This window comes from Grus americana, chromosome 1 (assembly GCF_028858705.1).
Source record: "Grus americana isolate bGruAme1 chromosome 1, bGruAme1.mat, whole genome shotgun sequence".
NCBI classification, from domain to species: Eukaryota; Metazoa; Chordata; class Aves; order Gruiformes; family Gruidae; genus Grus; species Grus americana.
The window spans coordinates 154,036,473-154,054,606 of NC_072852.1; the positions used below are offsets into that span (position 1 = coordinate 154,036,473).

Below are 18,134 nucleotides of genomic sequence, written 5' to 3' on the forward strand. Positions count from 1 at the left end.
TGGACAAAGGTTTCTTAGAAGCTTGGAAACTAAAAATCACTTGATATTCTGTATGCACAGAGCACGCTCAAACCCAAGATGCCAAAGAGAAAGGAAGAGTTTTATTGCAACAGCTTCCCCACTGAAGGAAACATGGTGATGTCGTGCACTACTATGCAGCCTAAAACTGTTTTTTCTGTGTTTGCTGGTTCACAAATAACACAGCTTACAGCCACAATGAAAGAGAGGGGCAAGAACTGCAGACACAGGTGAAAAGGGAATATGGGGACACACCAAGCAAAAGACTGGTGACAGAGGACAAGGATCACCTGAGCCACATGGAGAGAAAAAGTACGAAGTCAGCAAATCACAGAGAAAAATGGAACTGAACTCATGAATCATTTCTACTCCCTTTCTGCCAACAAAATTGTGAAGCCATGGCGTGAAGTATGGTTTGTGGCCCTTGTGACTTCAGTTTACCACTGCTAAAAGTTTTCCCAATTAGCTCACGCAGCAGATATCAGCGCTATCAACCAGAACATCTGAAGCCTGCTGATAACTGGAATATTCAGAAATACAGGAAGGATGTAGTTTGGGATGCTGCCTCCAGTGGCATCATTTCCCTGGGAATGACTGAGGGCTGGACAGCAAACATTAAAAAAGGGCTGTGGCCATACTGAGCAGAAGCTGAAGACAAATGCACAGAAAATTGCTTATTTACTGAACAATGCTGTGCACCTGGGGGACAAAGCAGGAGAGAGGAAGAAGAACTAAGTGATGAATAGGAGACCAAAATTGAGCCTGACAGATTCCAATTGTTTAATTTCGTATTGTTTGTCAACACACTAAATTTCCAGTCAGTTGCCTTTGAAACCAGCATACAACGATCTCCCTTCATTGAGAATTCTGGATGTGCCACTTGAGGTACAGAGCTCATCTGCCTTTTCTAATACCTTTTTTCCATCTATGCTGGGATAAAGCACTGGCCAAAAATTCTGAAGGGCAGCACAAAGCTAAGAGAAACTTGACTGTGCGTTTGAACCACCTAATGCAACACAGTCTCAGACAAATCCAGCTACTACCATGGCAGGTAAGATACGAATCCAAACATGAATTTTGGAATTCAGTTGCTCTTAAAGTCACACAGTCTGTGACTGGATGTAGCTGATCCTGTAGGAACCCCAAATGACTACCCTTCAACATTCCTTCACAACAGACAAAGCACTGCTCAAGAGAAAGGAACAAACTCTGAGAGCCTCATTTACAGAAGTACTTAGAGCAGGAGAAATCTCGTGATGTCTGGAAACTACATAACAATAGTTGAAAAACATTTGTAAAGATTTCAGAAACTCACTGACTGTGCATTTGCTTTAAGTTCACCTCTCAGGGGTCTTTGAAACTCCACACCCTGAATGCAGGTGCTTCTGTGAAACGTGACCTAGAGCTACAAGGGAGCCAACCCAATCAGCACTCATCCTTCTGCACTCATCCCCCTGCACTCATCCAGAGCTTCTATTGCTGTAGTGGGGAAACAGGCAAGAAGTATTCAGCTGGGAGACTTGCTAGAGAGTTCAAAGACCATGTCTACCAGCAGTGAGTAGTGGATATGTGAAGTGAAACACCTGGCGCTAAGGACCTGAACACCACATTGTATGCATTTCAGGTGGTGTTACACCAGGCTAGCTCTAGGCTGTGACCATGGATTGAATGCCAGTCCACATACTTCATCTGCTCCAGTAGTTGTAGCAGATCAAGTGCACTTTCGGAGCACACATTCCAGTTCAGCTTCATCCAGAGGGAGTCCAGTCTGCAAGCCCCGAGACTACTTCTACACTGTACTCAAATATCAGTAAAAAGAGAAAACTGGAACATTTATTTCAAAAGCACTCTGCTGATTCAAAGATAAAACACTAATGTAGACATGCCTGAAGAAACAGATGGTAGCACAGCCTAACTCACACCAATGCAAGCTTAAGAGTGCTGTGTAATTTTGGTAAGGCTCAAGCAGCAGGCAGAGGAGCACTAACAAATCTGCCTGCAGAACAGCATTGTCTTCCTATGTAGATTGGAAAGGCTATCAATACTTCCTCGTTAGCTACTGCTAACAAGGTGCAAAAACCTTGCTGATAGTCACAGCTACAAAAAAAAAAAAAAAAAAAAAAAAAATCACACCCGGGCCCAGAATTTTATAAAACAGATGACCAGTTCTTATTGCAGAAACTACCCTTTATCTTTATAAATGCAGAAGTTTAATAATCCTTCCAAATTTTCTATGAAATACCATTTAGAAGAAAGCCACCCCCCAAAACATTTACACACATAAGTACATGTCTTACTGTACCTGATAGATAAACCCACTCATTCTCGGGCTGGCAGACAACATTAGCAAAATGTTAGGGAAGAGAAGAAGGTATCTTTCATTCTTTTCCTTATTAAAAAAAAAAAAAAAAGGGAAAATGAAAAAGTAAATACAAAATCACAAGCCTCCTCCCCCCTTTTTCTGTTTTATATTGCTAACTTTGATGGCAATTTTTACAGCTCCACAATTACTCCACAAGTATTTGCTCCTGCCAAAATCAACTCTCCACAGAATTAAAAAAAAAAAGTCAGAATGATATTCTATTTGAAAAGTGCTAGTAACACGTGCTTATTCTTCTTCCTGGAGAGTACAGCCTAATACTTTAAAACAGGAATTTTACAGTCTGGGTGAAACACTCATCTTGTTTAATATGATAACAACTGTTTTGCTGATTTCAGCAAAACCAAAATTACACAGTGGATATATTTCTTAATATAATTTAGATGGATGCTGTTACAGTAACATCAAGACTGTAGTCTCTCAAACTGGAGAGATCCGATTTTTGCATGATGTTGGCTTATGACCCAAAGTAGAAGAAGATAAAAGAAAAGTAATAATGCTTATATTTGCAACAAAAATACTCATTACTTTGTTCTGGTTTTAATTTGTTGGTTTCGCTTATGCAGTTGTCCTTGGTTTTTTGTTTTGAGAGTATTTTTATGGAAGGAGGAGAAGGTTTACTCATAATCTACTGCTATAGACAAACAATGAAAGCATTAAGGTATAATGTTTTAATTTTAATGACAAAACAAATATATCCATTGACAAAGCCACCATCTCAGTTTCAAGCATCTCTGCAAAACAATCCAAGTCCTTATCAAGTTTTAATGTTTCTATCAGTTTTTCAGTAAACTTTTACAAATGTCAGTATCATTAAAAAAAAAAAAACAAACCAAAACCAAAACTAAAACCAAAACCAATTGTTTTTGCACAAATGAAGCTGTTCTATATCTAGTCAAAAAGCTGCAATGATCTGCAGAAACTTCTAAAAGTCCATTCCGTCTGACATTTTAAGCTCATGATGAGAGTGGGGGGTAAGGTGGTGGTTTGTGGTGTTTTTAAGATGACAAGAAGAGACATCACTGCAGAAAATGCACTATCAGCTCTATTGAATCTTATTTATTTTAAGACCTAACAAAATATCTGAGAGAAAAATATTGGGTGACGAATTTTGAAATACTCAGTTACGTAGACACTTTTCTCTTTCTTCATATTTACAGACAACTTTGTTCTAAGGGAGGAAAATGACTGAATGAGGTTGCATTTCAAAAGCCTCCACCAAGTTCAAAGCTTCATTGATTATACAGGGGAACAACTTACAGAAAAAATAAGCCATTGATCTGTGTAACGTTTCCTTTCTGTTAGCACTTGCTTTTAAGATTATTTTAACATTATTTCTGGTAGGACAACCTTTTCTTTGTTTGTTTTTTTAAAAAAATAACCCCAGACTTTGCAGTGTCACCTTCGACTTTCTGGTGTCTCTTATTTTATTTCTCCAAAACCACTTGGTTCTCAAGCCTGTATTTCAAAATTTACTACGTAAGCAAAGTGCCCAAAACAGCAACGAAAAAGCGTGCCTCAGACATCTTTGAATATAAACTTGAAAGTTTTTGTTATTTAAAACACATCGTAATAACTGATACACAAAATGATCCTTTAACATAACTACACATGGAAAATCCTGTTTATGCACTTTGAAAATAGTCCTGCAAAATCATCTTACGATGTTTATAACTGCTATACTCGGTTACGTTTCAGTAAGTTTTACTGATGAGACCACCCATCTTCACGGAAATTTATTTCATATTTTGTAATAAAAGCCTTGTATCAGTAGAGAAAGGTTTTAGTCTAGATTAGTATCTCTGAAGCACTCTGTTTATTTCTGCTGCATAATAATTATAATTAATTTTATTCAAAATGGAAAGAAAGACTGACAGTAAAGATGAGAAGGACGTTACCTCACTTCCAGCACACTGAATCATGACCTGGGACATGTAAATCACATTGCCAAGTGTTTTAATATCCTCTCCCTCCCAACAACGGATAGCTTCTGTCAGTATTTGTAGTTCAAGTTCTTTCCGTTTCCGTACTTCTTGACATTGTGCCTAACAGAGATAGGGAAAAACACCATCTCTATCAACTCTATCAATTTGGAGCAGGTTGAAGGTAGAAATATCAGTACAGTTGTATTTACTGTTGCGCTTATAGTACACAGAAGACAGCACCTAACTTGAAGAGTTTCCATTTAGATGACTATTACCAATATTTCTTACAAAACTAGTTTTTCTAACTTCAATATTATTACTCTTCCTTTCAATACGCTGACTTCAATTACCATTTCAAATTCAGAGTCACAGCTCTGTTTCTCAAATTTCTCCTTCCTTTCCATTTTCAATTTTTGTACTTCCAACCAAAAATGACAAGGCTCAGCAAGAAACAAAGCTGTCATGAATACACGACTATATAACAAAGCATCTTACTTTAGTAAAAAGAGACACACCAACTGTGCAAACCCTGAGTGTGTATAACCTTGTGCTCCTATTTTTATTCAACATCTCCAATCTGCTCTACTAGCTATATTCCCATTAATTTGTATTTTTCTCGACAAGATTGTTTCCTCTCGTTTGTAAAGCACCCAACAGAATGGGATCCCCAAACCTCTTCTGAACACAGATAGCACTAAATTTCTGCTTTAAAAAAGAAAAACTAGAAAGTGCCAGGTTACCACCAGCACACACTCCTAACAGGAAACAGAAAACATTAAGTTTATTCTGACTGAGACTGCATTGAATACGTGCTTATTGCAGTTGAATTTTTATTTTTAAGAGACAATAACAGACATCATCCGTTCAAATTAGGCTTCCTACTCCAATTATTATTTGTATTTTCTGATATTCTCTAGCACTGTCCCCTTTATCCTCTCTCCCTCAACTCCACCGCTATTCCCCTAGAAGGAACGTACTTAAGAAAGACCTCAGAAGATATACTCAATTGTTGTAAAGAAGTCCTTCTTCAGGATACTAGTTATGCTAGCACTAGTAGGAAGGGAGACGAAGCACGAGTGAGAGGGCAGACCAAGAGGTGCAGAATGCTTGCATGGCCCTTACTTCAAGTCTATTTGCTGTAACTCCCCAGTAAATTACCATCCTTAGCTCTGCCTGCAAACAGCATCAATTTCCAGGCTTTCAAAAATTTGTTGTACAAACATTTACAAAAAGAGATATACTATTTAAAGTAGTAGAGGGGGATGAAATTAGAAAATATTCTACTTAAAATATATCATGTCTTTTTTATCACTCTTACAGAAAGATTTTTGAAGGCAGTCATGGATTTCTGAATATCTGGACGATCCGGATGATAATCCTAAAAATAATGGAGAAAACATACAATAAAAACTTTAGTTCTAGTAAAATTAATAAAATTCTTTTAGAGGCTTAACTAAAAACAAACAAACAGTTCTGTAAAACAGAAGTTGTAGACTTATCTGCTCTCTTTTCACAGCCTTATTCTTATATCAAACACTGGTGGCTTATAGTAAAAATGAAGAATCACTTACAACATTCCTACTTATGCTTAAAATAGAGCCAAGGAAGTTTTACAGGACCTAGTGGACAAGAGATTTTGAAATCCTAATAGGAAAGTGTTTATTCTAAAGAGTTTTATTTGGCATGTTAGCTTTATCACAAAAGAGATTCCTTACAGACTAGCATGTTCCGTTGTCACTGACTGACAAACCAAATTGTGTGACAAGACCCATACGCTTTCTATTTCTCTCCCTCCTTCACAGTCCAAAAATCTAACCTATAAAATGCAAAGCAGAAACCAGTAGCTCCTCAAACACCTTCGCATATGAGAAAGATCATTTTTGGACAGTGTTCAGTAGAAGTCAAAGGGACTATTTTGGTGACATGTTCGACACACTGAGGGGTCCTAAGATGAGAAGCAGCACTCCTTCTACAAGAAAACATAGCCTCAAGTGGTATGCAGGAGACACATTCAATGTCAAGTCAACCAAAGACCCTGCAAGACTGTTCTAGGAGTGAAAATTAGCTTCTCTGGCTAATTCTACTTCAAGTGTTTAGCTTTTACAGGAAGTTTTACTGCGCTAAGTTTTAAACCATTGCAGCCCATATTTTAGAAGGCTGACGGAAGAGCAAATAAATGTTATTTTGGGCCCCATCATGTTTGACATGTACCTTTAAAATAATTGTTGTCAAATCATCATTAAGCTGGAACATAAATGCTGATAAGATATACCTCCATGTGCCTTTCAAGTTCTTTGAGTAAGGTGGGGTATTTATCCAGACGCATAAAAGGTTTGCTGAGGCCCGTGGTCAGTACAAGGATCCCAGGGCTGTTGGCACCTTTCATCTCCATGAATTCTCCTAGTTCCTCACTGTGTACACAAGATATTTAAGAAAATTAAGATCAAATTACCAAGACAATTAAAGTTACATTGGAGTCTTCACTTCGTTCTTTCATCTGCAATGAATTCTGCCAATAAAACAAGAGGCCAAGTAAATCAAAAAGTAACTCGAGTACAACTTAAGTGCTGTGATCAGTTTCTGCATTAAATAAAACACAGAAGATGACATTGGCAGATTTGGGGTCCATCCAGGGAACAACAGACATAGGCTCAAACCCACCGATCTAGGCAACTGATGCTCAAAGACAGCTCCTAAATGCTAGCCCATATGAGCGAGGATTACAGAATAAAGCCATTGGCACTGTATGTTATTACTCAGCTCTTCATTCTAGTAAAATGGCGTCTGACCTTAGAGGTGGTTTACACAGGTAATACACAAGCATAAATGAATCAATGGCTTCATATTTAATCAAGTACCAATATTTTTAAGGTGTCAGGCACTAGTGGGAAGACACAGAATGTTTCAGAACCCTTTCTCCTCTCGCACTTACGTGTTTAATAACCTCATCTCACACATCCAAGGTGTTATTGCAAAGTGATCAACTAGCCAACAGCCATACAAATGGTAGCCCATAGTAGAAAAAATTACTGCGTGATCTATTCTCAAACAAGTTAGGGTTTCACTGAGGGTATACTTACACAACACACTTGTTTTGACAGAAAAGCTGCTATAAGAAATCTACGCTCATGAACTGCTGCTTCCCCCATCCAGATGGTTTTTCGTATTTCAATCATTTCCAAGAACTGGCCCAGCCCCTCAACTTTTTACCTTAATTCAGTTAAAAAAGCAGTGCGTCCTGGGAATTTCAGCTCACTTTGCTATCAAGGAAACTTAAAATAGCTACATCTTCTGCTTCTTTATAAAGCAGAGGTTTCAGAGGACTATGGTGGAGGACAAGCTTTTCTATAGTTTAAATGGCCAGGAACAAAATTAGCCCCCTCTGTGGGGAAAGAAAGGTACAGCAGCACCTGGGCTGATTTCTAAGCTTCAGAAAACACAAGCTGCAGAAGAACGTGGAATTCTGAAGACAAAATCTAAATAAAGGAAATTCAGAAAGCCACTTATTAAAAAGATAACATCATCTTCCATTCAAGCTGTGTCATTCTGGACATGTCCAGATAGGGTTGCTCACATTGAGCCCTTGTTATAGTAAATTAACCAGTTCTCAAAAAAACCCCCCCACAACAGAAAACACTATTCTTACGTGACAGTTGTATAAATTCTAGTCTAAAATATCCTCAAAGTCCTTACTTTCTACTGATTAACAGCAGTATGCCCCCAGTAAGTCAGAATCATTACTTAAATATTTTTTCCCTTCCTGGGTTACTGGCATAGTCTCATTTTTCAAAGGAAGCCTTAGCTAGCTACCAGATTCAGTATCTTTAGAAAGTGTGAAATAGTGTTAAAACATCAAACGACAATAAAAGAGGAACACTTGTATATTATGCCCACGTTAACAAAAAGGGATGGGCAAGGATCTCCAAACCTAAGGCATAGTGTTTCCACACAGAAGTGGAAGCATATCTTGATCTACTCAATTTCCCTAGGAGAAACACCCACTGATAGGACACTGCCATAATATACATGCTCAATTATATCTGAGTCATGCTATATAAAAGCATTACTTTCATTAAGACAACACAGACCTCCCTGTCTACGCCCCCCATCCCCAAGACACACACACACACTCCTTCCCATTTCAGAACAAGTGACACTTGGCTTATTAATGTCATTTGTCCAAACAGATGAAGAGAGCAGAACAAGAACATGAACCAAGGCCTTCCCATCCCACCCAAGTGCTTTACCCATCATCCCACCCAGATCTCTGTCCCCCGGCTGCTACAGCTTCCCCAAGTTCACAGAAGAGATGGTACTTTTCCATACAGTTTACTCCAATGTTTACTTGTCTTCAGATTAATTAATTGGTATTTACATACACTATATTGCTTAAATACATCCAGCACCGTTTCTGAATCGCCAGGTCCAACCTAACCTTACACCACCTCTTTTAGAGCACTTCACCCCCATTCTAACCAGGCCCAGGCACCCATGGGTGCCCATCCCTGCACCATTGCTGCTGTGCTCAACTGCAGAAAGCAGGTGAGGGGATTTCCCAGCACCTGCTTTGCATTTTAAAGATGCAAAGAGAAGGGCTGGGCACCTTTGGGAATGCCCACAGCTCCACCAGGCAGACCTTGCTATATCCCTCTCAAGCAACGTGTATCAACAACTCCAGGCCTCCTAAAAATCAGCTTGAGACATTATCAGGTTTTAGCCAAAATTAAAAATTTCCTCAGCTAAAGGGAAGCAGCTGGTTCCAGCAAGGTGGTGGGGTGGACAAACAAGGGTATAGCACCCAGTTTACACAAAGCATTTTACCAAAGCTCACCTGTGAAAGCCTATCTGTCAAGGCACTCAGTGATTTTAAATTTCAATTCACTGTTTATATGACACTGATCAAGTGTATGCTACTGCTTATTTTTGTTTCAACCATCAATTCTCCTTGTATGCACTCCCACCCATGTTAGCATCAAAGTGGGAGCACCTCTGGTACTTGATACTACCTTCAAGTAAACATTTAAACTCATTCTTTGCATTTTGTTTGCTTCAGCCAGATGCACGGCCCCTGCTGCCTAACTTTATCAACTATTCCCTTTACACATTTTATCTGCTCTTCTTCCCCATTTCAGGCAGCACAATCCATACATACATCTACACAGCTTCTCTTTTCTCCCAACGTACCAGTACTCTCCAGTATGCACCAGTTGCAAATATCACAGGGCGTTCAATTTAACATTGTTCTGAACAGCGCTGATTTTAGCCTTTAGATTGCAAAGACACAAAAATGCTCATTCCTAATTACTTCAGCCATCTGCATGCTGCTGGGTGCAGACAAATGCATTGTATAAATGGTATTTGCTGAGCTATCCATTAACACAATGCTTCCCGCCCCCCCCTTTTCTTTTTTATTTCATGCCTCTACTGTAGGGGGAACATTGGTTACCGTTTCACCCACATTCACATTTCAAATTTTCATTATCACGGTTCCATTTCTTCCTGACTTTGGCATTATGAAACAGATGTGCCAGAAAACAGGAAAAAATCCACTGTAGCCTGAATTAAAATCGACTACTTGAAAACCTGAAATAAAAACCTGATATTATCCTGTTGTCACCATCTACTCTGCGATTCCTTTAACTAAACACACCGTGGTTACACAACGTTGCAGCAGTTTCCAAGCCATTCACTGCTCTTCTGCACAAGATTGTTTATCACCTCCTTTTTACTTAATCACAGTATAGGAACCTACAGAGCAAGTCTGAACCTCAGCTCACTTGAAATGTACCCAAAGTCCTGAAAAACACGCTTAGCAATGGCATCATCAGGAAGCCTTTCACACGGAGCAGTGTTAATAGGTGTAATTAAAACCAAATGACGTAGTTTTCCTCCCAATATTCCCAAGAGGACAATGTTTTCTTTCATACACCTCCATGCTTCCCGCTGACAAGTTTTGACATGCCAGCTTGCTCAAACTCTAGGGTGAACATACAAACACTCTTTTAATACAATAGTACCCCAAATTTTGTCTGAGCAGTTCCATCATGCAGACTCCCTTAGCAGCCTACTCACACTAAACCAACCTCTGCAGCTTCGTGGATGTAAAATATCTGGCAAAATGGACGTCACTTTAGCTTAAAGCGAGCGTCCTTCATTTATTCACAAAGGACAAATACAATGCAGAACATAATGGAAAGGTTTACTTTCAACAGAAGATGGGTGTGTTAAAATACTGTTTGAATATGACAACAGTTCATAACTTTTTTTCTTTTTTTAAATTACTAGCAGCTTAAAAGTCAGTGCTGTTACCCTAAGAGCACAGCTGCTTTGCCAGAGACAATGGCTCTTTCATGTCACAGTTACAATTGATGCCTGCAAGTACCACACTCTCCTAGGCAGTATACGCTGAATAAAACTCTGGCCCAAAGCTAAGCAGTACGTTTTAAAAAAGGTATCATTCCTGAACAGGAAAAACTTTTGAACAGTGAAATCATCGACTTAGTCACAACTGCCTAAGTAGCTTTTCAGAAAGAGGCAGCTGAGATTTGAATTCACTACTTGGCGTCATTTTATAGAACAAAATGCAGAGAAGCATACAAAAGTGCTGTGCTTTGTTTATCCTGAAATCTCGAGCTGAAGAGTTCTCCCCTCTCCAGACTAGAGTTAGTTCACAGCTTGAGAAATTTTAAAGGTCACCATGAAAAGTGTCTTTAAGCACTATGAATATATTCAGATCTTTTTTTTTAGTGCAGCTGCCTCCAAAGCTGGAAATCAGACTAGGGAGAGGGAAGAAAACAAGTTTAGATGTGCCTAGAGTAACAGAAGGCAAAAAAAAAAAAAAAAAAAAAAGCCATTTAAACTCGAGGAAAGCACACCCAAGAACTAAAACATATACTTTTAAAATCACAACTTACACTTCTGAAGTGGGTCTCTGTTTGTAATAGATGGAGCACGAGCTATCACTGCTGAGGGGTCTGAGGACTGCACACAGGCACCGCATTTTGAGAGCGTTGTGGCACAACTTGGCTCAGCAACCCCTCAACCGCAGCTTTTAATTTCCTAGTGCTAAACTTCCCAGTCCAGCTCCTCTCCCGGGGACTGTTGCTTGGCGTATGACATCAGCCTGCACACTTGCAGGCTCAGGGATGCACCAAAGTGGGGGAGGCACAAAGAGTTTTCTGACTCAAGCTGATCTGTATTCCACGCTCCAATTACTCAGAGTAATTGTGATGTTTCAGCTCCACAAATTTTATCCAGACTGCTAGGTCTGTGATGCAAGTGTAGAATATGCTTGGGACATGTTATCTAAGAGAACAGAAGAATCTAGCAAAATTAATGTTTGAACAAAGATTTGTGAATAGCTTTCTTCCAGCTGAGAACTGGTTCGACACTTGCCACTTTGCAAAATTAAAAAAAAGCAGGCATATATTACTAATTTTTGGCTGTCTTTTCATCAATTGAGTTTTTCTTTTAGAAACATTTTTTCCCATTTTGTTTTAAAATAAACAAGGTGTTGTTTAAACAAAGTAAAAAAGCTTAAGAACCTCTCCCCCCAGTAATTACGTACTTAATGCTGATTACATTGGGTCTGTACTCTCCGTATTTCTTCAGAAGAGCTTTATGTCCACGGATCAGTGGGGCCTGTTAAAATTTTTTTTTCATTATGTTATCAGTGAGTTCTATACTTAAATATCTTTCCTCTTGCTATTTTGGATGCAGTCCACAAAGTCCCAGTCCTAGCTTCTGCCTCCTCTTTTTCTTTGCTGGAGGGTTTTTTTTTTTTTTCCCCCCCTTGCATTGAACTTTGTGGCTTGTGATCTTCCCCAGGTAGGTAACATCTCATGTTCCTGGGACTCCTTACTCCACTGCAATTATCCATTTCTGTACTTTGTATCCAAATGTTTGGGTTTGTTTTTTTTTTTAATTTATTTGAGGGAAATTCATTCTTTCATGCCTTAGGTTGCTCATCCTGTTTCTTCTCTTACTGGAAGGCAAACACATGTCTACGATCAAAAGCACACACAGCAATCAATGATAATTTGACTAAACACTAAGCCCTGGAGGCAGTTCTGCTCTCACCAGCTACCAAAATTCTCTCCAAAAATAACATCTACCCTTGGACTTGAACTGGGTTTCTCAAGAAAAACTAAGGGATATTAGAAACTGAAACCTCATACAATGCAGCCAAAGAGTTATGACTGTTACGGAGTAAAGTAAATAAAATAGGGATTGCATACAGTGGCACTATAGCCACAACGAGAGAAGGGAACAAGCAGAACAAGCTAAGAGGCAGTGGTGGAAACGTGCAAAACACTGATCTCTGCAAGAGCCACTACTCCGCTGTACCTGATGAGCTCCACCTCTTCAGCTCTAACCAGTGCCTTAAGCAACAACGATAGACCTAAGGAAAAATGACTGAATTCTTAAAAATTCTGGATTCGTTACACAGAAATAATTTTAATTCTGGGAAAAAAAATGCAATGGCTCTGGAACAACTCCTGAGAGAAAAAGTACCTATCAAATTTCAAGACTGTATGAAATTAGAGTTGGTACTCAATTTCTCCAACACCTGGATAAAACTTACAGTGCCACAACTGCAATCGAGACAACAATCTGTTCCCAAACCTAACAGAAAGATTTTGTTGTTGTTATTATTGTGATTATCAGAGGCAAATACAACCTCAGAAATATGCAGCTCTGGAACCTGAACTCCTGTATGGGCTATATTAGGTTTTATTCCCATTTCTGCATATTCACATCACTCAGGTCTCCAATAATATTCATTTCAATAGTTTGACTATTAATAATTAACTTAAAGAAATGAAAGATGTTTGCAGCTTTGAAGATTTGAACATGAAAAATCTCTTACCCATTAATATAATTAACCCCCTTCACCCTGACTGTGTATTTATATAAACATGCACTCTCTCTTACTTTGTACTAATTGAATATAAGCCCCCATGTTGAGGCTACATATGACCAAGAAGCAAATGAGAAAGAAGAGAAGGAAGAAACACAGGCTGGCATTCATACTGAATGGCATTTAAGAAAGAAAGGAAAAAAAATAAGAAAAACAAAAGATAGTCACATTCCAATTGAATGTCCCTTTTAAATCTCCAGCCCCATCCCAAGTACTGCTATTTAGAATCGACTTCACAAAAATGCTATTCACAAAAGAAGCCTTTGACTAGAAGTCCAAAATAATTCTGAGTAAGTTAATTACGGTCAGGTTTTATCTATGCATATGCATACATACACACATAGTCTTTAGCAGATGTCAATGACATTTTGAGGTATTGCAACACTACTCCAGGAGCACGTTTGATACTTCGGAAAATGATATATAAAAACCTCCTACGTGTAATATTCCAAACCAGATGATTGCTTACAGTTTTGACGTTACAGTGATCCAGTCGATTAAAGAAACAATACAGTTAATGCTTCAAAATGACCCCCAATTTCCTTTAAGCTGTTTTTAGTCAGCGACAGTAAAAACACAATAATAAAACCAGTATCTTTTATAGAATTAAAAACCAAAATAGAGGTGACGTTTCTGAAGTATCACCTAGAGCAATTATCTAGGAAATTTTTTTGTTTCTTTTTTGTTGGTATGGTTCCCAACAAAAGCAAGTGAACTTACTAAACTGCAACTAATGCTGTGATATAAGAGTCTGACTTAAAATGATGTGCTAGGTTTCTTGTAGAAAGGCTTTCAGAAGCACAGTTAATGCATGTGTGTTCAGTTGATGAAGTGCGCAGAATTCATGGCGAGAAATAATCTGCTGTAGACAGTAAGAATTTATGTTCCAAATCAAACCGTTCCAGACTGCTCCTTTTCCCTCTCTAAAACGCTACTGAATAGCACAGCTGTTACAAACATGACATTCAAATTCAAGAATTCAGCAAACATCTATTTCTCTGCCATATTTTTGCTGGTATTAAAGCACATGTAATGCTTTTGGACTCTCTGCTAAAACTGTAATGCAAAACCAGCCAACAAATCATCACTGTTTCTTAAAAGTCTTAAATCTCAGCCTTTGACATCTCTGAAAAATTCCAGCTCATTATTAATCCGGTATTCACTGCAGTGTAGTTGTTTCATTATTATTACAATCATGACTATCCTCAAACCTCACAGTAATTTTTTTACATTAAGGTTTACTAGAGATGCTTTTACACAATAAAAACATCTCAACTAAATAAACAAGGAGATAGTTCTGAGTATTTTCCTTTTCTTCATGCCTTCAATCAGTTTGTTATTCTTGGCAGAAAAGTCTTTTCCCCTCCCCACCTTTAAAGCAATGTAATTAAAAGCTTTCTGGCATTCTGAGAGGAAAAGTTTCAGACCTGCTTAAAGCCACCTTCTGATTTCTTCATGGCAGCTGTCTCAAGCAGAATTTTTAGTCAAGCCACTTGCTACCTACAGCAATGGTGTTGAACAAAAATGAAGGGCTTAGAATAGTAGAAGAAGGGTAATTAAAAAACCCAGCATTCACTTCTGTTGACTCATGCCTGGCAACACAACAGCATTAAAGAGAAAGCCGTTTATCACAGCTTACCTCCCCTTGAGCTATCTCTTACAAACAACACAATTGCTTTGAACCTACTTCCACATCCAAATTACTTCACTGCTCTATACTTGCATTGACTCCACCAGGATTTGATATCAAGCTGACTTTACAGACCAGAAGCTGAATTTTTCTTAGAACAACCTACACCCAAAGCAACACAGAAGAGAAGAAAAGCTACTCTTCTCCATCTGCAGAACAAATAGCTTTCCTTCCTCGCATTTTTGTCACAATTTCTCAGACATGGCTATTCCCTCTGTTTTCCAAGAGTTCTGAAAGTTATGATAATCCTTTAAAAGTATCTCCAAATCTTAAGAAATGCAGATGATCACTTTGCTATCACTCCATGTCTTCCGCCTATAGATTAAATCCCAGAAAGAGCATACAGTCACAAACAAAATCTAACCCTAAGAGTATTAAAAACCCCATAGGCGTGGATCAACTAAATATTTTACCATTTACAGAAAGTGGTACTAGAAGTAGGCCACTTGAAAGAAAACAAACAGTAAAGAGTTTCATCAGGAGGTTTTGAACATATTTTGTCTCGTTTAATTTTGTCATTGCTTCTGACAAAAAAATACCCTCTTTCTGCCTAAATTGCAATGTGAATTTGCAGCTTGATTTTTCAAATTGGTGTTGGAACATGATTGCGTGTCTTACGTACATAAGTGGTAGTTCATAGCATTTGGTAGCTAGAAGGGATTTTTTATTTATACTATTATGAGTAAAACTCACAAACATGCCACATATTGTTGCTGTTAAAACAAAATGGAAGTTCTTGGAAAATGCTAACATTATAGTATATAACTCATTTATGCTCCTCTTTGTTTAGGAACAGTTAAGAATATTCAATTACTTTGGTCCAGTACAACAAGACAAAGCAGGGAGGGGAAAAAACAGATATCCTGCTAGAATTTGTCCTATGTCTAACCTTCAAGAGAAGGTCACAGTTCTGCCGTGCACCACAAGGAAACAAAGAGCCCCAAATTAACAGCTTCTGCAGCATGCGCTCATCAGAGGGATACATAGGACAAGTTTGTGAAAGCAGATGTCTTGAATCAAATTCTGGCCTCAACCCTCTTCCCTCAAGGTGACACAGGGCATCTTCTATGCAAATTCAAGGTCGGTCCCAAAAGCTGAGCAACCCCTGTCATGTTAAGTCAGCATCCTATTTCTTACACACAGGAAATATTAATTTCGTAAACTTGAAAAGCTCACACTCCTTTCATATCACTCAGAAGTAAAGCTAAGGGTATAGCATTATAAAGTTCAGTACACACAGGCTTTTACAGGGCTAACTTACAATTCATCAATTGTCTACTAGTAATCATGTCAATTATGCCATAATTCCACAAACTTGTTTTGATCTTGACATCTTTTAAACAAAGATGTCAATCAGTATGCTTTGTTTTACATAATCAGAGTCCAGCGTGTGTTCTTTAAATGAGGAAATGCTCTCAAATAGTTGATAATACACTGCCAAAAGTGACAAGGTGGTCCTGATCACATGGAAGAACTTTGTGTTGTAGGGGGTTTTTGTCTTTTTTAAAAAAATATACTACTGCTTTTTTTCCTTAAACAAGCTCTACCATACCAAATCTGTGTCAAAAGAGACATCACAGGTTTACAACACAAGTGTATTTTATGCATAATTTTTTTGTTCTATCAGACTTAAAAGACTGCAAAGTAAACGTACCTGTGTTCTGTGAGAACATTTACTGCTGATGGATGGTTGGCACAGTATGCAAGGTATAAGCTTTTCATTTGTGGCATCAAATTTAGAAAACATCCTCCAACCCTCTGCTGAGCCTCAGACAACCTAAAAACAGAGTAATAAAGATGAAATGACTGTAATACCAACCAGACACAGAAATAAATTAAAGCCTGGAAAAGTAGTGTATGCTGGGGTTTTTTGTTTGATTTTTGTTTTTGTTTTTTTTAAATAAGATCAACAGATACATTTCTATGGTCACCAACCAGCAACCAACACCTTTCTCTTCCTTCTTTACAGCTTCAACCCTGGAACTGTTAGGCCTGATTACACCACCACAGTATAGGCAAAATATGGTACATACCTGTAAGATGGTCATTCAGCAAAACTTTTTCAAGAATAAGTGGTAATTAGCACCTGATTTTCAGTCAACATACCTATCTGTTCAGTTTACTATCCATTTATATATGCCATGCCAAATCTTAAAATTTCAGCATTCAGGATTCTTTCTCTCTACTCTACACCAGCAGAGATGATAGATCTTTTAATGAATATTTCAACCCTAAGTACCATATTAAACTCTGAAAGCATAAATAGAAGCCAGTTACAATGCAGTAACAGGCTGGTTTTACATAATTATCACTCATCTTGCTTATTAAGGACCATAAAGCACTTTTACTTGGTTTGTAACCAGGGCAAGAGTGCTGCTTTACCACCATCAGTACAGAAATACTTCCTATAACTCATACTTTCTTTGCCCTTCATGCTTGAAAACACCACATTTGCTAAGCAGTGAAGGAAAATTTCACAATTCTATTCAAAGAGCTTATTTTGTCTAGCACAAAATGGTGCTTAAATAACAGCAGCCTCAATGACTTTGGAAAAAAGATGACTCAGCAAAAGAAACAGCATTTAGAAGAAAAAGCTTGGGTCCACCAAGACTGGATGAAAGTAATCCATTCTGATCACGTTTGTCAGAGGAATATGCACACATTTATTCACACAAAGGGAGACAGAGTATGAAGAAAGATAACGTGAATATACACAATATATTTTTCAAAAGGTTTTAGCAGAAGCTGTCATTTCTAATTGCAGTAAGAAAATATCTGGAGTATACGTATCTGAACATGGCTGTGTGGCACCAGCTTAGAACTGGTACAATCAGTAGATAGTAAAAGTCTGACTTCTGATTTTGCATCTGTATAAGCAAGGGGGGAGAGAGGTGGAAACTGCAACCCTCCCAGTCTTATTCTTAGGATCTCTTTAAGCTGCATACTTCAGATGCAAATAAAAGCACACTCACATACTTTAACTTGAAAATTGTTCTAAATTTTAAACACAAACTAATGGGAGGAAGTATAGACTCTAACCAGACATGCTTCCCTACTGCTACTCTGTCACCATTCTCACTCAAAAATATCCATACTAGATTTCTTCCTATGTGAGGAAGAATAAATTGGACTAACAAGTGAATATCGTAAGAGTGCTGGAAGGCATGAAACTTTATTTTCTACAGAGCAACTCACACTTGA

The 18,134-nt window shown here is 38.2% G+C and overlaps 1 protein-coding gene across 5 annotated transcripts in view; it reads right to left on the bottom strand.

Moving 5' to 3' along the window:
* The window catches only part of ARHGEF7 (Rho guanine nucleotide exchange factor 7), a 127,922-nt gene that overhangs the window by 27,125 nt on the left and 82,663 nt on the right, over positions 1–18,134 (bottom strand). For all 5 annotated transcript variants that reach the window (XM_054836098.1, XM_054836106.1, XM_054836111.1 and 2 more), the window contains 5 exons: positions 16,588–16,710; positions 6,596–6,734; positions 5,642–5,701; positions 4,297–4,443; positions 2,321–2,407 (listed from right to left, as the gene is read on the bottom strand). In XM_054836098.1, the coding sequence (XP_054692073.1) occupies positions 2,321–2,407; positions 4,297–4,443; positions 5,642–5,701; positions 6,596–6,734; positions 16,588–16,710 (556 nt within the window). The remainder of the gene's footprint in view (positions 1–2,320; positions 2,408–4,296; positions 4,444–5,641; positions 5,702–6,595; positions 6,735–16,587; positions 16,711–18,134) is intronic.